Below are 18171 nucleotides of genomic sequence, written 5' to 3'. Positions count from 1 at the left end.
GTTTAAATATGGAGGAAATTTTTATCTTCCAAAAGAGTGAATTTTGAGTTCCTCCAACACTGAGAGGGGCAAACACTTCACTTGCTCTTCATTGGGAATATATCCCATGGTTTTGAGACCTGGAGGGTTTTGGAAAAGATCATCTTTTAAACATGAAGTACTGTAAAATCTTCCCAGGAAAACTATTCTTTAAAACTCTTGATGTCTCTGGGGCACCTGGGTGGCTCAGTTGGTTAAGCTTCTGACTTTGGCCTAGGTTATGATCTTGAGGTTCGTGAGTTCGAGCCCCATGTTGGGCTCTGTGCTGACAGCTCAGAGCCTGGAGCCGGCTTCAGATTCTATGTCTCCCTCTCTCTCTGCCCCTGCCTTTCTCTCTCCCTCTCTCTCAAAAATAAAAATAAACATTTAAAAAAAATTTTTTTAAACCCACTCTTGATGTCTCTACATTGCATCTGGCTCAATTTCCATGGCTTTTCTTGATTACTGAAACTGTATGTTCTTCTCTACATATAATTTTTACTATACCTACTCCATTTCCTATTTTTGAGTGACTTTTTCCCTGCTAATTGGAATATGTTTTTTTGTTGTTTTTTTTTTTTTAAGTTTATTTCCAGTGAGAGGGTGCATGAGTGAGGAAAGGGCAGAGAGAGAGGGAGAGGGAGAATCCCAAGCAGGCTCCGTGCTGTCAGTGTGGAGCCTGGTGCCAGGCTCAATCCCACAACCCTGGAATTATGACCTCAGCCAAAACCAAGAGTCAGACATCAACTGACTGAACTACCCAGGTGCCGCCCTTTTTTTAAACTTACTGAATAAGAACCATGGCCTGGATATGTGCGTGATAAATTAACTCATGTGCCCTAGAGTCATTAGCATATATAGTCTTTTTGTAGTTTTAGAAGACAAGAATTATGTGTTTTCAAGAATTAAGTAGAATGGGAAACAATTTGCTGCAGCAGTTTGTGGGTTCTATTATAAGTATTGAAGTGAAGAATGAGCTACATTTTCCCCACTGCTGGGGGGAAATCAGTTCAAAATAAAAATATATAAGTAGGAAAATCTTCTGATTTGGTGCTAACATTTACTCCTCCCCTTCCCCATTTCCCTTCCCTTTCTTACTTTTATTCTAATTCTTATTCTAGCTTTGAAGCTCTGTTTACTGATCTGGAAAAGAGACGGTATGAGTTAGGCATTGCTAGCTTTGGTGCCTCTGTTACTACCATGGAAGAAGTATTTTTTAGGTGAGCAAGGATACATAGGGAAAATAAAAACCATGGCCAGGGGGTGGGGGGAGGACCACATCTTGGTCCCTTCTGTAAACTCACCAGGCTCGGAGTCACACATTAGAAATTTAAGAGGTGCGAGGAGGAGGGAACTGACATGATTTTTTTCTACAGCAACACTGAAAAAATACTGCCATCATTTCAAAATAGGAGCAGATATTTTGATATACTCAAAATATGACTAAGATGTTAATCTTTAACTTGAATCAGTTCAACCTAATGAAGCATTCAATACCTTGCACTAGTTTTCCTAGATTTACTATGTCTCGCAGCAGTCCTGTGACTGGTGTTTGGGAACCACTACTCTACCAGAGTTACCCTGTTGCCTCCATATAATGCCCCCTGCCAAGTCAATAAGCAAACCAAGGAGGCTTCTGAGTTCAATGTTGTGACTCACATTCTTCAAATAAGACATGGGATAGAATTGAAATTAAATGCTGTGTTCTATTTTTATGCAGAGTCAATAATATGGAAGATTCACAAGTAGATATCCCAGCTACCCAAACTCCACCTCCCTCTGTGATGAGTAAAGTCTCAGTTAAGAACCAGAATAGGGATATGTCAAGCAATGAGAGAGCACAGTGTTCCACCATGAACGAAAGTCCTGCTATTATGTTTAATACTGGGGTAAGCACCTTTGCTAAGAAACCTTATGTATATTTATTTGATTGGCGCACAAGAGGTACATCTTCTTTTACTACTTGAACAAAGATGGTGTGGCATTCTTAGCCACTGCACCCCACCAGTTAGGGAGCAGTCTGTACCACAAACTAATGAATTTCCCAGTGCAGAAGTGATGAGGTCTAGATAAAGGTCACTCTCACCTTTGCTATTCCTTAGTTCTTTTTTCTGTCTTAGAATTCTTTTCTTTTCTCTCAAATTGCTAACCCAGAAATTTGGTAGTTCACTGAAGCTAAAGAGAACCGGAAAGAGCATGGTTTTTTAGTAATCAAGCATGCCCAGTGTTTTAAGTTTTTGCTGTGGGTATTCATACTGCATAAGGGATCTTTCCTTAATCAGTGCGATCCTCAGCATGGGAAGTGAGTTGCCCACCATTCCTTTGCTTCTTCTTCTAATTATCTCTTCCTCCTATAAGGAACCTGTTTGTTTGTTTGTTTGTTTGTTTGTTTGTTTGTATTTTGACTGTCAGGAGTCTGGGGAAAATCATCCTGTTGAGATTTTAAGTGTGTTATATGAAAATCCAGACCTTAAACACCATATTTAATACCTTACAACAGTATTGCAGAAAGGAATAATAGATATTTGAGGCAAGTTGCCCACTTGGTCTCTCTTGCAATCACGCCACTCTGTCTTTGTAGCAAAAAAGCAACAATAGACAATACAGAAATGAATGGGTATAGCTGTGTTCCAGGAAAATTTGGTTTACAAAAATAGGTCATAGTTTGTTGACCCCTGCCTTATAAAGAAAAGACTGATCAAACTCTCATGTAGTATCACACTATGCTTAGATTCTAAGTATTTATGTAGGTAAATTTTATGTGTCTTCTATAAAATTCCAGAGTGTTCATTCATCTTAATGAATGTCATCATGAATGATCTGTTTGGGTCCATGAATATTGTAACACGGTGTTTTTTTTCCTCCTTCTTTAGTATTCCCTCTACCACCAGCAGTTCTGTGCCATGTTCATAAAGAGGGTGCTGTTCAGTTGGAGGAATTGGAAATTGATTTTGCTACAGATGCTGGCACTTCTAGGTTCCTTTACTTTTCTCTCAAAGGCTGAAAATTTTTCACATAATAATGATGAAAAGGCCAGACAAATGGATTTGAATCAATATGGTCAAACAATAGTGCCTTTATCTATTTCTGGGAATTCTAATTTGACCCTGATTTTCCTAAAACATCTTAGGAGTATGCTAGAGTCTGACAAACACACACTTAAGGAAGTGCAAGGTAAGACTCTTTAAGTAAAAAAAGACTGCTCTTAGATGAAGATCTGGTTGTATGATTTGCAAAGAAGGTCTTAATGGTATATTTGGCTACAGTGTAACTAAAGACTTAATGGGCTAGTTCCTCTGAATACATTTGTTTTTAAGATACTAGCAATAATAGTTTACATTTACTGAGCCCTTGGTTTTGACAAGAACTCAGCTAAGCACTTTACCTGCATGTTATTTAATCTGAGCAATCACCCTGATTTATTTTTTTAATGTTTTTTTAAAGTTTACTTATTTTTGAAAGACAGACAAAGTGCGACTGTGGGAGAGCCAGAGAGGGAGGGAGACAATGAATCCAAAGCAGGCTCCAGGCTCTAGGCTCTGAGTTGTCATCACAGAGTCCAAAGCAGGACTCGAGCCCATGAACTGTGAGATCATGACCTGAGCTCAAGTCAGATGCTTAACCAGCTAAGACACCCAGGCACCCTATAGTAGATATTTTTATTCATAACATCAGTTAAATGAAGGGTACTGGCATTTAAGGAAGTCCGGTAATTTGCCCCATATCAGGCATGTAATAAATAGAGACTTTAATCTGTTCTGCTGACATCTGCAAACTTAACCACTCACTGCACTGCATTACCTCTCTGACCATAAAGTCTGTTTGTTCTCTTAAGTCATCATTTCCTCCCAGAGACTGCACTTTTTTTTTTAAACTGTGATCTGATGAACAGTGTTCTTGAGTTAGCAAATAGCCTGAAGTTTTGGCAAGCTTGTATGGTTCTTTTTTTTCTGTCATTGAGGTTCTGTTGTAAAACTGCATTTCAGAAATGTTAATTGTTCTTTATAAACATCATACTGATACTGATTCTACAACCTACAAGTAATAGGTTGGCTGACTACGAATAATCATCCCTATTCTTCCTCCACTACAAATAGTAGGTAAGCCTTTGTTAACCAAGGTCATACAATAAGGACAGAGGATAAAGAATAAAATCATTATTTTTAAAAAATTATGACATACTGCTTACATTAAAAAAGTAAAATGATTAAATATGCTTTATTATATTGATAATAAGACTGAAAAATACAATAGAATAATACAGTAGCCCCACTGATAAGCATTCTCAATTTAGTGTTATTATTTTAAAGTTCATTAGCTAGAAATTATCAAGTCGTAGAGAGATAATGTTTAGGCTTAGCCATTCCTACTTTGTTTTTTAAGAACCTTACATGTACTTTTCTATCTTGTACTCTCATTAGCTTAGACACAGAACCTTTTATAAGTGAACTCTACTAATTTTACATGGTTTCTCTCTATTCCAAACTGCATGCCTTTTTTAACTGAAAATTTTAGGGTAAAGATAGAGCGAGAACTTGCTCTCTCTTTTCCCCAAACTATAAGAAAATGTTTACTAACAAGGAAATTGTTTCTAGGTAATTTCTCCTCTCTAACTTTCTTCTCAAATAGTATACACATTAACACTGGGGAAATCACTGCTAACTTTTTAAGCAGAACCACAAAATAAGTGAGTATGTGCTTTAGAAAGGATATGAGCTTATAATAACTGAAAAATGCCATCTGCCCTCCCAAACAACAGTTTACATTTCCTCTTCTTCCACAATTTAGATGAATGCCTCTTTTATGGAATTTATCTCACTGAATTACAAAAGCGCATTTTTCATGTGCCTCTGAAACTAATTGTGGAGAGGCCAGAACTTCTTTTATATCTCTAGAACCTAACCCAATTCCTGGCACATAATGAGCATATAATTAAATATAATCTTATCAAACTGAAATGTGAGGGAATGATTCGAAAAGGGAGGGATCCAATGTCAATGAAGTCAGCTAGGATATAATTGTGATAATCCAGGCAAGAGAGGTTAAGGCTGTGAAAGAAGGAAAGAAAGAAAGATAGGTTTGAAAGATCTCTGAAGAGGACTAAAGTAGATTTTGTTTTCCCTTTAGAAGTGGAGGAGAATAAGAACCATTAGCACTGAATTTGATACTTTAACTTTTTGTTTTGAGATAATTGTCATTTTAGTGTTGTGCAAAATAATACTGAGAGATTCTGTGTACCAAGTGTAACATCTTGCGAAACTATAGTACAATATCCCCACCAGGATATTGACATTGATACAGAACATTCCATCACCACAAGGATCATTCCTGCTGCTCTCTTCATTCCCTATCTACCCTGGCAATCACTAATCTGTTCTCCACTTGTATAGCTTAATCATTTCAAGACATAAAAATGGAATCATATAATATGTAAACTTCTGGGATTGGCATTTCACTCAGCATAATTCTCTGGTGTGGTGTCTCTCCATAGTTCATTCCATCATATGCTATGAGCTGTTCCATCATGGGGATGTACCACAGTTTGTTTAACCGTTCACCCATTGAAGGACACCTCGTTCCCCGCCCCCCCCCCAGTTTTTGTCTTTTATGAATAAAGCTGTTATGAAACTTTGTGTACATATTTTTGTGTGAACCTACATCTTCAGTTCTATGGGATAAATGCCTAGGATTTTAATTTTAATTGTTGACACATGATGGTTGCATGTTTGTTTTTTGAAGAAACTACAAAACTGTTTTTCAGGATGGCCATATCTTTTTACATTCCCACCAAAAATGAATGAGTGATCCAGTTCCTCTCATCTTCCCCAGCATTTGTGTTGTCACTATTTTTATGTTTATTTTAGCCATTCTGATAGATGTGTTGTGGTATTTCATTATGTTTTTTTTAATTTCAGGTTAGTTAGCATATAGTGTAGTATTGGTTTCAGGAGTAGAATTTAGTAATTCATCACTTACATACAATACCCAGTGCTCATCACAAGTGCCCTCCCTGATTCCCATCACCCATTTACCCCTTCCTCCACCCACCTCTCCTCCAGCAAGCCTCTATTTGTTCTCTGTATTTAAGACCATTTGAAACAACATGGATGGAACTAGAATGTATTATGCTAAGTGAAATACAAGTCGATCAGAGAAAGACAGATACCGTATTTCACTCATATGTGGAAATTAAGAAACAAAACAGATGAACATAGGGGAAGGGAAAGAAAAATGAGATAAAAACAGAGAGGGAGGCAAACCTTAAGATTCTCATTGTTGTTTTAATTTGCCTTTGACATCCTTTCTTATGCTTATTGACATCTGTGTATCATGTTCAGTGAAATGTGTGTTCAAGTGTTTTGCTCATTTTCTAAGTGGATAGTGTTTTGTTTTGTTTTTTACTGTTGTTTTGAGAGTTCGTTATATATTCTCTCTCATACTGTTTATTATCTTTTCATTATCTTAATGGGTTCTGCAGGATAAAAGTTTTTTATTTAGATGAAGTCCCACATATTCATTTTCTTATGGATTGTGTATTTGGTGTCAAGTCTAAAACTCATTGCCTATTGAGGAGGGCACTTGTTGGGATGAGTACTGGGTATTGTATGTAAGCGATGAAACACAGGAATCTACCCCAAAAACCAAGAGCACACTTTACACACTGTATGTTAGCCAATTTGGCCATAAATTATGTTTAAAAAATAATTTAAAAACTCATTGCCTAGCCCTAGATCCTGAAAATTTTATCTTAAATGTTTATAGTTTTCTGAAATTTTTAGTTTTACACTTTACATCTAAAGTCATGATTCGTTTGGCATTGACCTTAATACATGTGAGATGTGGGTCAAGGATAAATTTTGTACTTGTAGATGTCCAAGTGCACCAATAACATTTGTTAAACTATGATATCCATTTAATTTTTCACACATTTATCAAAAATCATTTGGGTGCAAACCTTAGAGGAGAAAGCAGGAAAAGACCTCTCTGACCTCAGCCGTAGCAATCTCTTACTCGGCACATCCCCAAAGGCAAGGGAATTAAAAGCAAAAGTGAATTACTGGGACCTTATGAAGATAAAAAGCTTCTGCACAGCAAAGGAAACAACCAACAAAACTAAAAGGCAACCAACGGAATGGGAAAAGATATTTGCAAATGACATATCCGACCAAGGGCTAGTATCCAAAATCTATAAAGAGCTCACCAAACTCCACACCTGAAAAACAAATAACCCAGTGAAGAAATGGGCAGAAAACATGAATAGACACTTCTCTAAAGAAGACATCTGGATGGCCAACAGGCACATGAAAAGATGTTCAACGTCGCCCCTTATCAGGGAAATACAAATCAAAACCACACTCAGATATCACCTCACGCCAGTCAGAGTGGCCAAAATGAACAAATCAGGAGACTATAGATGCTGGAGAGGATGTGGAGAAATGGGAACCCTCTTGCACTGTTGGTGGGAATGCAAATTGGTGCAGCCACTCTGGAAAGCAGTGTGGAGGTTCCTCAGAAAATTAAAAATAGACCTACCCTATGACCCAGCAATAGCACTTCTAGGAATTTATCCAAGGGATACAGGAGTACTGATGCATAGGGGCACTTGTACCCCAATGTTTATAGCAGCACTCTCAACAATAGCCAAATGATGGAAAGAGCCTAAATGTCCATCAACTGATGAATGGATAAAGAAATTGTGGTTTACTTTAAACCACAATACTGTGGTTTAAAGTGTGGAATACTACGTGGCAATGAGAAAAAATGAAATATGGCCTTTTGTAGCAACGTGGATGGAACTGGAGAGTGTGATGCTAAGTGAAATAAGCCATACAGAGAAAGACAGATACCATATGGTTTCACTCTTATGTGGATCCTGAGAAACGTAACAGAAACCCATGGGGGAGGGGAAGGAAAAAAAAAAAAAGAAAGAGGTTAGAGTGGGAGAGAGCCAAAGCATAAGAGACTGTTAAAAACTGAGAACAAACTGGGGGTTGATGGGGGGTGGGAGGGAGGGCAGGGTGGGTGATGGGTATTGAGGAGGGCACCTTTTGGGATGAGCACTGGGTGTTGTATGGAAACCAATTTGATAGTAAATTTCATATATTAAAACATAAAAAATAAAAATAAAAATAAAATAAAAATAAAATAAAATAATTATTAAAAGAAAAAAAAACATTTGGGTGTGTGTGAGCCTATTTTGGGACTCCTTTTTCTATTCCATTAACCTGTGTATCTCTTCCTTCATCACTATTACGTTTGATGTGTGGTAGGCTGATTCCTCCCACTTTTTTCTTATTATCTAAAGTTTCTTAGTTCCTTTGTTTCCATTTAAATATTTTTAAATTTTTTTTAATGTTTGTTCATTTTGAGAGAGAGAGAAACAAAATGCAAGCAGGGGAGGGGCAAAGAGAGAGGAGGACACAGAATCTAAAGCAGGGTCCAGGCTCTGAGCTGTCAGCACAGAGCCTAATGCGGGGCTCAAACTCATGAACCATGAGATCATGACCTGAGCTGAAGACAGACACTTAGCTGACTTCAGAGCCACCTTGATGCCCCTCCATTTAAATGTTAGAATAAGCTTGTCTATAAATACAAAAATAAATTTTTGGAATTTTGACAAGATTTAATTAAATCTGTGTCTCAATTTGGGGAGAAGTGACATCTTTACTGTGTTGGATAGTCCATCCATGAACATAACTGATTTATTTAGAATTCCATGAAGAACTTTTTTCTTTCATCAGTGTTGCATACTTTTCATCATACATGTCCTGTATGTATTTTGTTGAATTTACACCTAAACATTTCATTTCTTTAACAAATATAAATGGTATTGTATTTTTAATTTTGGTGTCTATATGTTTATTCTAGTGTATAGAAAACAATTGATTTTTGTATGTTATTTTGTATCTTGCAAACTTGATACATTCATGCATTAGTTTCAAATTTTTGTGTGTGAATTCCTTTGGATTTTCTATATAGACAATCATGTCACCTGCAAATGAAAGCAGTTTTATTTCTTCTTTTATGATCTGCATATCTTTTATTCACTATTTATGCTTTACTGCCCTGGGTAGAACCTCTAGCACAGTGTTGGATCAGAGTGGTGAGAGTGGGCATTCTTTCCTTTGTTTCTGGTTTTAGGAGGATAGTAGGCAGTCTTTCATCAAAAGTATAATTTTAGCTATAGAGATTTTCTAGATGTTCTATATAAAAGTGAGGAACTTCAGCTCTATAACTTTCTTTTTCAGAGTATTTTCATGACTGATTACTGAGTTTTGTCAGATGTTTTTTCTGCATAGATCGATATGATTATTAATGATTTTTCTTCAGCCTAAAATATGGTGGATAACATTGACTGAGTTTTAAATGTTGAACCAGCCTTGGATCCCTGGAATAGACCCCACGTGATCAGAGTTGCAATTATTTTCATGCTAAAGTTTATTGCTAATATTTTGTTAAGGGTGTTTCATTATATTTGTGAAGAATATTTGTCTGTAATTTTCCTTCTTTTTTTTTTTAGTGCTGTCTTTCCTCTATTAGAGCAATACTAACTTGATAAAAAGAATTCAAAAATACTCCCTTCTCCTATATTTTCTGAAAGACATTGTGTATAATTAGTGTTGATTCATCCTTAAACATTTGGTAGAAATTTCCAGCGAAAACATCTAGACCTAGAGATTTCTTTTGGGAGGAATTTTTAATTTATGAGTTAAATTTCCTTAATAATTACAATTATTCGAATGACCTATATCACATTGGGAGAATTGTTGTAGTTTATCCATTTAGAGGAAGTATTCTGTTTCATCTAAATTGTCAAATTTTGTGTGTAAAGTTGTTCACAGTATTCCTTTATTACCCTTTTGACATCTGTAGGATCTGTATTGATTTCCCCTGTGTCATTTCTAATATTGGTAATTTATGTCTTGTCTTTTGTTTCCCATTCTCTTTTTCATTGTGCTTTTAGCTGGGTATTTTCTAATCAACCTGTCTTCCAGTTTCCTGTCAACTTTTTATTTGTATCCAACCTGCTATGAGTTATATGTTGAATTTTTTTTAACTTTTTAATGTTTATTTATTTTTGAGGGGTGGGGGGAAGGGGCAGATAGAGATGGAGACACAGAGTCTGAAGCAGACCCCAGGCTCTGGGCTGTTAGCACAGAGCTTGACGCAGGGCTCAAACTCAAACCACAAGATCAAGACCTGAGCCAAAGTTAGACGCTTAACCAACTAAGCCACCCAGGTGCCCCTATATATGTTGAATTCTTAAATTTAATTAATGTGTTTTTTCAATTCTAACATCAATATTTGATTCTTTCTGTGGACTCCAGTTCTCTGATAAATTTTCTGTCTCTAATACTTAGTTTATATGTGGATCTAGTTCTATTATCTGTGCTTTTTCTTGGTTCTGTTTTTTTTTATTATACTTAGTAATTTTTTAATTGAATGCCAAATATTGTACATGAAAATGATATGAATCTACTTGAGATTGTCTTCTCCAGAGGAGATTTAATTTAGCTTCTGAAAGATCGTGAGGTTAAGGGAAGATCTAAATCTAATCAGTGATTTAAGTAATTTGAGGCTGGGTGGAAATTTTTATAAGAACTGATCTAATGTTACTCACTCTTACTCTTATGGAATAGCCCTCAGGAGTCGCACTGAAAGCTTGAAGATTTACCAATGCATTCTGTCATTTATAAATCTAAAATGCCTTAAAGGAAAAAGGGGTATGGAATTTTTGGCTCGCTTCAATGCATTTATATTCCTTCTAGGGGCTTAGTCCCCAAATGTTGATTGTATTTTTAGGTATATACACCTTCAAACAGGTGACTTTTTATTTTTTTAATCCACACTTTTATTTTCACAGAGGAAGGGTTTTTCTGCCTTAAGCAATAAAATCTATAAGTGGAAATACTTATGGATCTCTTTGAGATAGATAAGGAAGTCTACACCATGTGCCTGTGTTTTCTCAGTGAAGTAGGAATCTAGGTTATAGGCTATGAAGTGAGAGAGCTTGGAATTTAATGATGGAATAGAGTGCTTGAGGAGAATGGCAAATGTTTGAAATAATTATTATGAGAAAATTTAAAGGGATGAGAACCATGTAAAATTATTTGTTCCTTTCCCCAACATATGTTGTAGATGACCTCTTTTGTGGATAAACTGATCAACTACGTTTCCTCATCCTAGGTGACCTACTGAAATACTTAATGGAAAATGAAGATTGTATTCACTTATGCATTGTTGCATTTTCCATTGAGGTGAAGACAAATAAAATAATACTTACTGGTCTTTTCAACAATCAAGCATATCATTCACCATCTCTGACCCTGTCGATATTAGACAACATTCTTCTCATGACCATTGCTGGCTCTAATGCTTCTCTAACAGTCTCCAATAAGCCTCAGCCATACCTTAGGCATAAAAAACAAAGTGCAACGTATGTTATCCTTTTTATTAAAATTTGATATTTTAAATGCATCTCTCCTATGCTATATGATTACATTTAGATAATTAAAAATACCTATTGCTAGAAATTTGTTTCTGCTGTATTGATTTTCTGATATATCTACTTTTGTTCCTTATTCTGTAGATTGTCAAATGGACTCCACGTGGCCTTAAATATACATTTTGGCATGGCTCTTTTGATCAGTGGCTTTTGTCTCCTGACAGTGACCGAACAAATCACTAAGGCAAAGCACATCCAATTTTTGAGTGGGGTTTATGTCCCTGTGTACTGGCTTTCTGCTCTACTGTGGGATTTCATCATCTTCTTTATTACCTGCTGCTTACTACTAGTAAGTATTAGATACAGTTTCTTGAGGGCTCATTTTCCTTCTGTACCCCATGGAAAATTCCTATTCTCTAATTATGTAACTTAACTGTATTTGTAGATAGGACCTTCAAAGAGGTTATTAAGTTAAAATGAAGCAGTTAGGGTAGGTCCTAATCCAATCTGACTAGTATCCTTCATAAGAAGAGGATATTTGAACATACAAAGAGATACAAGGAGTGTGCATGCATATAGTAAAGACCATTGAGGACACAGCCAATAAGTGGCCACTTGCAAGCCAAGGAGAAAGATCTTAGAAAAACCAACCCTAAGATGGCGGCAGAGTAGGATGATGCTAGGCTCATCTCCTTCCATGAACACAACTAGATAACTGTCAAATCATTCTAAATACTCCAGAAGTCAACTTAAAGACTGACAAAGCTAACTCCACAACTAAAGGGAGAAAAGCCACATCATAGAAGGTAGGAAGTGTGGAGATGGTTTGGGGGAGAAAAAGATAACAGGTGCTGTGGATGGGAGAGAGCCATGGTAATGGAGAAGGGTGAGAGAGAGTAGAGCACACAGGGGAATGCACAGGAAATCATTTCCCCAAGGTCATTGGCTGGGAAAATGAGAGGGGATGATTTTTGTGAGTTCTTGCAACCACCAGGGCTTAAATCCTGGAGTTTTAAAGCTCAGGGGGCTTGGGTGGGCTAGATCCCTGAAGTCATTATCCTGCTTCTGGAGAGAAGGGCAGCAAACAACCTAGGGGCAGATAATGTGGAAAAAGCAATCTGAAGAATGCCTGGGGCACACGGGGGTGCGATTATTTGCTCTTCTTGGAGGCCATCCCTGAGAGGCAGCATTCATGGAGATGCCTCTCCAGGGACAAAGGAGGTGGCTGGCCCCATTTCCTTCCACTACCCCTTGGCTTAAATACAGAGCCACCTGGAAGAAGTGCAGTGCTGACAAAGGCTGACTAACTTGCTGATACCAAACCCCACACCCCTGTGCTCTGGCAGGACTTCTCTTCTCAGTCAAGCTTGTGTCAGTACAGCATAGAGGGTCCTTCCCCTTGAAGACCAGCCAAGTTCTGCCCACACCATGTCTCTAAAGCCTGGAATTTTAAAGGTCAGCAGGCTGGCTGGGGTAGAGCTCAGAGGACACTGTGCTGCTCCCTGGAAAGAAGGCAGGAACAGTTCAGAGGCAGACAGCATGGAAACAGCGATCTGAAAAACACGTGGGACACACAGTGGGGAGCTTATTCGCTCTTCCAGTAGTGCTTTTTTGAGGGGCAACAGTCACAGAAACATGTCTCTGGGGACAAAGGAGCTGGCTGGTGCCATTTCATTCACCTGCTCCTCATCATAAACACACAGCCACCTGAGGGAAGCAGCACAGCACTGACACAGGATTCCTAACCTGCTTACAACAAGTCCCATGTCCCTGTGCTTTGGCAGGACGGCCCATCTTAGTCAAGCATGACTCAGTCCCAGTTCAGTGGTCCCCTTCCCCCAGAAGACCAGCAGAAACACCTCATCACACCATGTCTCCCAACCAGAGAGTTCTGCAGGTCTTCTAGAAGTAGTATGGTCTCATTTAATAAGCAGACTAGAGCACACCTCATTAAAACTCAACACATCTGGCCAAGGACTAAACACTGCCCACTGCAGGCAAGGAGAGCCTCTGCAGACAACTGGTCTGAAGGATAGAGCAGCCAGAACACAATGCAGAGTGTATGCGACATGCACCAGAGACAGTAAGGCACCAGACTCTGGACACTATATGACCTCTCCTTCCTAGAGCCACTTACTCTCAGGAACAGAAAACATTACAGGCTTTTCTAACACAGAGAAGGCAGGGGAGACTTGGACAAAAATGCCAAGGTGGAGGAATTCATCCCAAATGAAAGAACGAGATAAGGCCACAGCCAGAGATCTGAGTGAAACAGATATAAGTAACATGCCTGATGGAGAATTCAAAGCAACAATTATAAGGATACTTGGTGGGCTTGTGAAAAGAATGGAAGACATCAGAGAGACCCTTACCACAAAGATAAAAAAGTTAAAAATGAATCTGTCAGAAATAAAGAATGCAATAACTGAGATTGGAAACAAGCTTGATGCAGTGAACAGTGGAGTGGAAGAGGCAGAGGAATGAATAAGTGATATAGAAGACAAAATAATGGAAAATAATGAAACTGAACAAAAGAGAGAAGAATCATGGAACACAAGAATAGACTTAGGGAACTCAGTGACTCCATCAAACGTTATAACATTTGTATTATAGGAGTCCCAGAAGAAGAAGAAGAGAGAAAAGGGTACAGAAAATTTGAGGAAATAATAGCTAATAATTTCCCTAATCTGAGGAAAGAAACATCGAAATCCAGGAGGCACAGAGAATTCCCAAAAAAGCAGACCAACACCAAGATATATTATAATAAAATTTGCAAAATAAAGTGCTAAAGAAAAAATCTTAAATGCAGCAAGACAAAAGAAGTCCTTAACTTACAAGGGAAGACCTATAAGGCTAGCTGTAGATCTCTCAACAGAATCATGGCAAGACAGAAGGGAGTAGCATGATATATTCAACATGTTGAATAGGAAAAAGCTGCAGCCAAGGATACTTTATCCAGGAAGCCTATCATTCAGCATAGAACGAGACATAGAGTTTTCCAAACAAAAACTAAAGGAGTTTGTACCACTAAACCAGTCCTGCAAGAAATATTACGAGGGAATCTTCAAGTGGAAAGGAGAGACCAAAAATGACAAAGGCAAGAAAGGACCAGACAAAATCTCCAGAAACAACAATAGAACAAATAATAAAATGACATTAAATACATATCTATCAATAATTATTCTGAATGTAAATGGACTAAATGCTCCAATCAAAAGATACAGGATGTCATAATGGATTAAAAAAAAAAAAAGACCCATCTATATGCTGTCTACAGAGACTATTTTATTTTATTTTATTTTATTTTATTTTACTTTATTTTATTTTGAGAGAGAGAGGGCATGAGTGATTGAGGGGCAGAGAGAGAGAAAGAATCCCAGGAGAGGTAGAGGAAGAGAGAGAAGGAGAAAGAGAGAGAGAAAGTGGGGCTCCCCTGAAGTAGGGCACATGTTTTTTGTGATTTTTTTATCCAAAGCAGGGCTTGAGCTCACTGGAATTGGGGCTCGTGCTCACCTGATGTAGGACTCAAACTCAAGAACCATGAGATCATGACCTGAGCCCAAGTCAGATGCTTAATGACTGAGCCACCCAGGTGCCCAAGAGACTCATTTTAGAGCTAAAGACACCAGCAAATTGAAAGTAAAGGGCTCAAGAAACACTTATTATGCAAATGCATCTTAAAAGAAAGCTGGGGTAGCAATACTTATATCCAACAAACTAGACACTAAACCAAAGACTATAACAAGACATGAAGAAGGCCCCAAGCCAACAGCCCAGGGTACCAAGGTTTATTGTACATCTTATATACGTTTTCAGGAAAAACAGATCAGCAATGATTAACAACAGAAGCTTAGCAAAGCATGTCAACAATGTACATCTGATTCAGCTATCATACTTATCTTGCATACAAGAGCAGTCTTGCAGATACATATGTTCTGATAAGAATCTTTAGGATAGAAGCGAAGACAAAGAAGGGAGTGAACGCACTGTGCTATATATACAGCTGGCTTCCTTTAAGCAAAACATCCCTATCTGTGTACTAACAAACAGACCACATTTCCCAAGGGCAATTCACTCAAGTCCTTTTAGGTTATTTTTAACCTTACAATCTCAAGTTTTCTCAGAGATCTTGGAGCCTGAACAAATATGCACCTGTGGTCATTGTGGTGTTCTTGTTCCCACAGTAAATATTTATGCATCCAACATGGAAGCACCAAAATATATAAAACAATTAACAACAAGCATAAAGGAATTCATTGATAATAAGACAATAATAATAGGGGATATTAACATCCCACTGACATCAATGGACAGATGAACTAAACAGAAAATCAATAAGGAAACAATGGCCTTGAATAACACTGGACCAGATGGACTTAATAGATATAATCAGAATATTCTATTCTAAAACAGCAGAATACACATGCTTTTCTAGTGCACATGGAACATTCTCAAGAATAGATCACATACTAGGACACAGGTCAGGCCTCAACAAATGTAAGAAGGTTGAGATCATACTGTGTATATTTTCGAACTATAACTCTATGAAACTTGAAGTCAACCACAAGATTAAATTTGGAAAGACCACAAATACATGGAGGTTAAACAATATGCTACTGAACTATAAATGGGTAAATCAGGAAAATCAAAGAAAAAATTAAAAGAAATACATGGAAACAAATAAAAATGAAAACACAACAGTCCAAAACCTTTGGGGTACAACAAAAGCAGTCCTAAGAGGGAAGTATATAGCAATACAACAAAACTAAAAGGCAACCGATGGAATGGGAGAAGATATTTGCAAATGACATATCTGATAAAGGGTTAGTATCCAAAATCTATAAAGAACGTATTAAACTCAACACCCAAAAAACAAATAATCCAATTTAAAAATGGGCAGAAGACATGAATAGACATTATTTCCCAAGGAAAACATCCAGATGGCCAACAGATACAGGAAAAGTTGTTCAATATCACTCAATATCAGGGAAACACAAATCAAAACTACAATGAAATATCACCTCACACCTGTCAGAATGGCTAAAATCAACATGAGAAACAACAGGTGTTGACAAAGATGTGTGGAAAGGGAAACCCTCCTTCACTGTTCGGGATGCAAACTGGTGCAGCCACTCTGGAAAACAGTATGGAGTTTCCTCAAAAAGTTAAAACTAGAACTACCCCACAATCCAGCAATTGCACTACTAGGTATTTACCCAAAGGATACAAAAATACTGATTCAAAGGGGTACATGCACCCCAGTGTTTATAGCAGCATTATCTACAATAGCCAAATAATGGAAACAGCCCAAGTGTTTGGAATGTAATATTATGGAATATCATTCAGCCATCAAAAGAATGATATATTGCCATTTGCAAACACATGGATGGAGCTAGAGGGTATTATGCTAAGTGAAGTAAGTCAGAGAAAGACATGTGATACCACTCATAGGATTTCACTCATATGTGGAATTTAAGAAACAAAACAAATGACCATGGGGGAAAAAAGAGAGAGGCAAACTAAGAAACAGACTCTTAACTATAGAGAACAAACCGATGATTACCAGAGGGGAAGGGGGTGGAGGGATGAGTGAAATCAGTGATGAAGGTTAAGGAGTGCACTTGTGATGAGCACCAGGTATTGTATGAAGTGTTGAATCACTAAATCATACACCTGAAATATTGCACTGTATGTTAACTGGAATTTAAATAAAAACTTTTAAAAATTGCCTAAGTAAATTGTGATACATTTATATGAAGGAATGATATTGAACTACTAAGAAGCTACTAGAAAAGTATATTTTTCTCATGAAAAGCATTAAGTAATCAAAAATTTAGTCCATTATAAGAAAAAATATATAAGTGTATGCAGTTGAAATAGTCTGAAGTGATAGATGTTCACATTTTAATAGTGAAGTTCTTTGAGCTGTGAACTTTGAGTATTTTTGTATTTTCCTATGCATATGTGCGTTTTCTAGTTTTTCTACATTGAACATGTTCTATTTCTGTAATTAGAAAAACATGTTTGAATAAAATTTTTCAGAAATATTAAAAAAAGAGAAAATAAAATAAAAAACTAACCCTGCTGGCATTTTAATCTTGGACTTCCAGCCTCTAGAACTGTGAGAAAATGAATTTCTGTTGCTTAAGCCACCAGTCCACACTATCTGGTTACGGCAGCCCTAACAAAGCTACTACAGTGATGAGACTTTGGAAGCAACCCATTATCAATCAAAAGTAAAACTCAAAGGAATCTTCTATAGCAATGATAAAGAGTGAACTAAGGTTGCATTCATCACATGAATGAATCACACAAACATAATGCTGAGTGTAAGAATCCAAATTCAAAAAATATATATTGTATAATTACAATCATAAAAATTTCAAAATACAGTTAATACATATTTTAGTATTTAGGAATGCATGCATATCATACTATTAAGAAATATAAGGAAGTATTGATAAATTTCAGAATAGTGGTTACTTTTACAGAAGTTGAAGGAGTTCATGATTGATTTCTTTGGGTACTGGCATGGTGGTTGTTGCCCGCGATGTTTTGTGATAATAAAATATGATAATTCATTTATGTTTTATGCATTATTCTGGGCATGTGTTACATTTCATAATAAAGAGGTTGAAATATTTACTTAAAAACCTTGTGTGCATGTTTATTTATAGATCAATTTGGGTAGAATCTACATATTCACA

General features: G+C 37.1%; 1 protein-coding gene across 7 annotated transcripts in view; it reads left to right on the top strand.

The window, feature by feature from the left end:
* Window positions 1-18171, top strand: part of LOC131500702 (phospholipid-transporting ATPase ABCA3-like) — a 186887-nt gene that overhangs the window by 123899 nt on the left and 44817 nt on the right. For 6 of the 7 annotated variants that reach the window (XR_009256433.1, XR_009256434.1, XM_058710038.1 and 3 more), the window contains 5 exons: window positions 1140-1238; window positions 1739-1907; window positions 2892-3192; window positions 11206-11455; window positions 11609-11813. Coding sequence is in view for 5 of the 7 variants with exons in the window: in XM_058710038.1 (XP_058566021.1) it covers window positions 1140-1238; window positions 1739-1907; window positions 2892-3192; window positions 11206-11455; window positions 11609-11813 (1024 nt within the window). In the remaining 2 variants the exon portion in view is untranslated. The remainder of the gene's footprint in view (window positions 1-1139; window positions 1239-1738; window positions 1908-2891; window positions 3193-11205; window positions 11456-11608; window positions 11814-18171) is intronic. The other variant, XM_058710042.1, reaches the window with a different exon arrangement.

The sequence above is a fragment of the Neofelis nebulosa genome, chromosome 18 (assembly GCF_028018385.1).
Source record: "Neofelis nebulosa isolate mNeoNeb1 chromosome 18, mNeoNeb1.pri, whole genome shotgun sequence".
NCBI lineage: Eukaryota > Metazoa > Chordata > Mammalia > Carnivora > Felidae > Neofelis > Neofelis nebulosa.
This window is presented reverse-complemented; position numbering and strand designations above follow the sequence as displayed.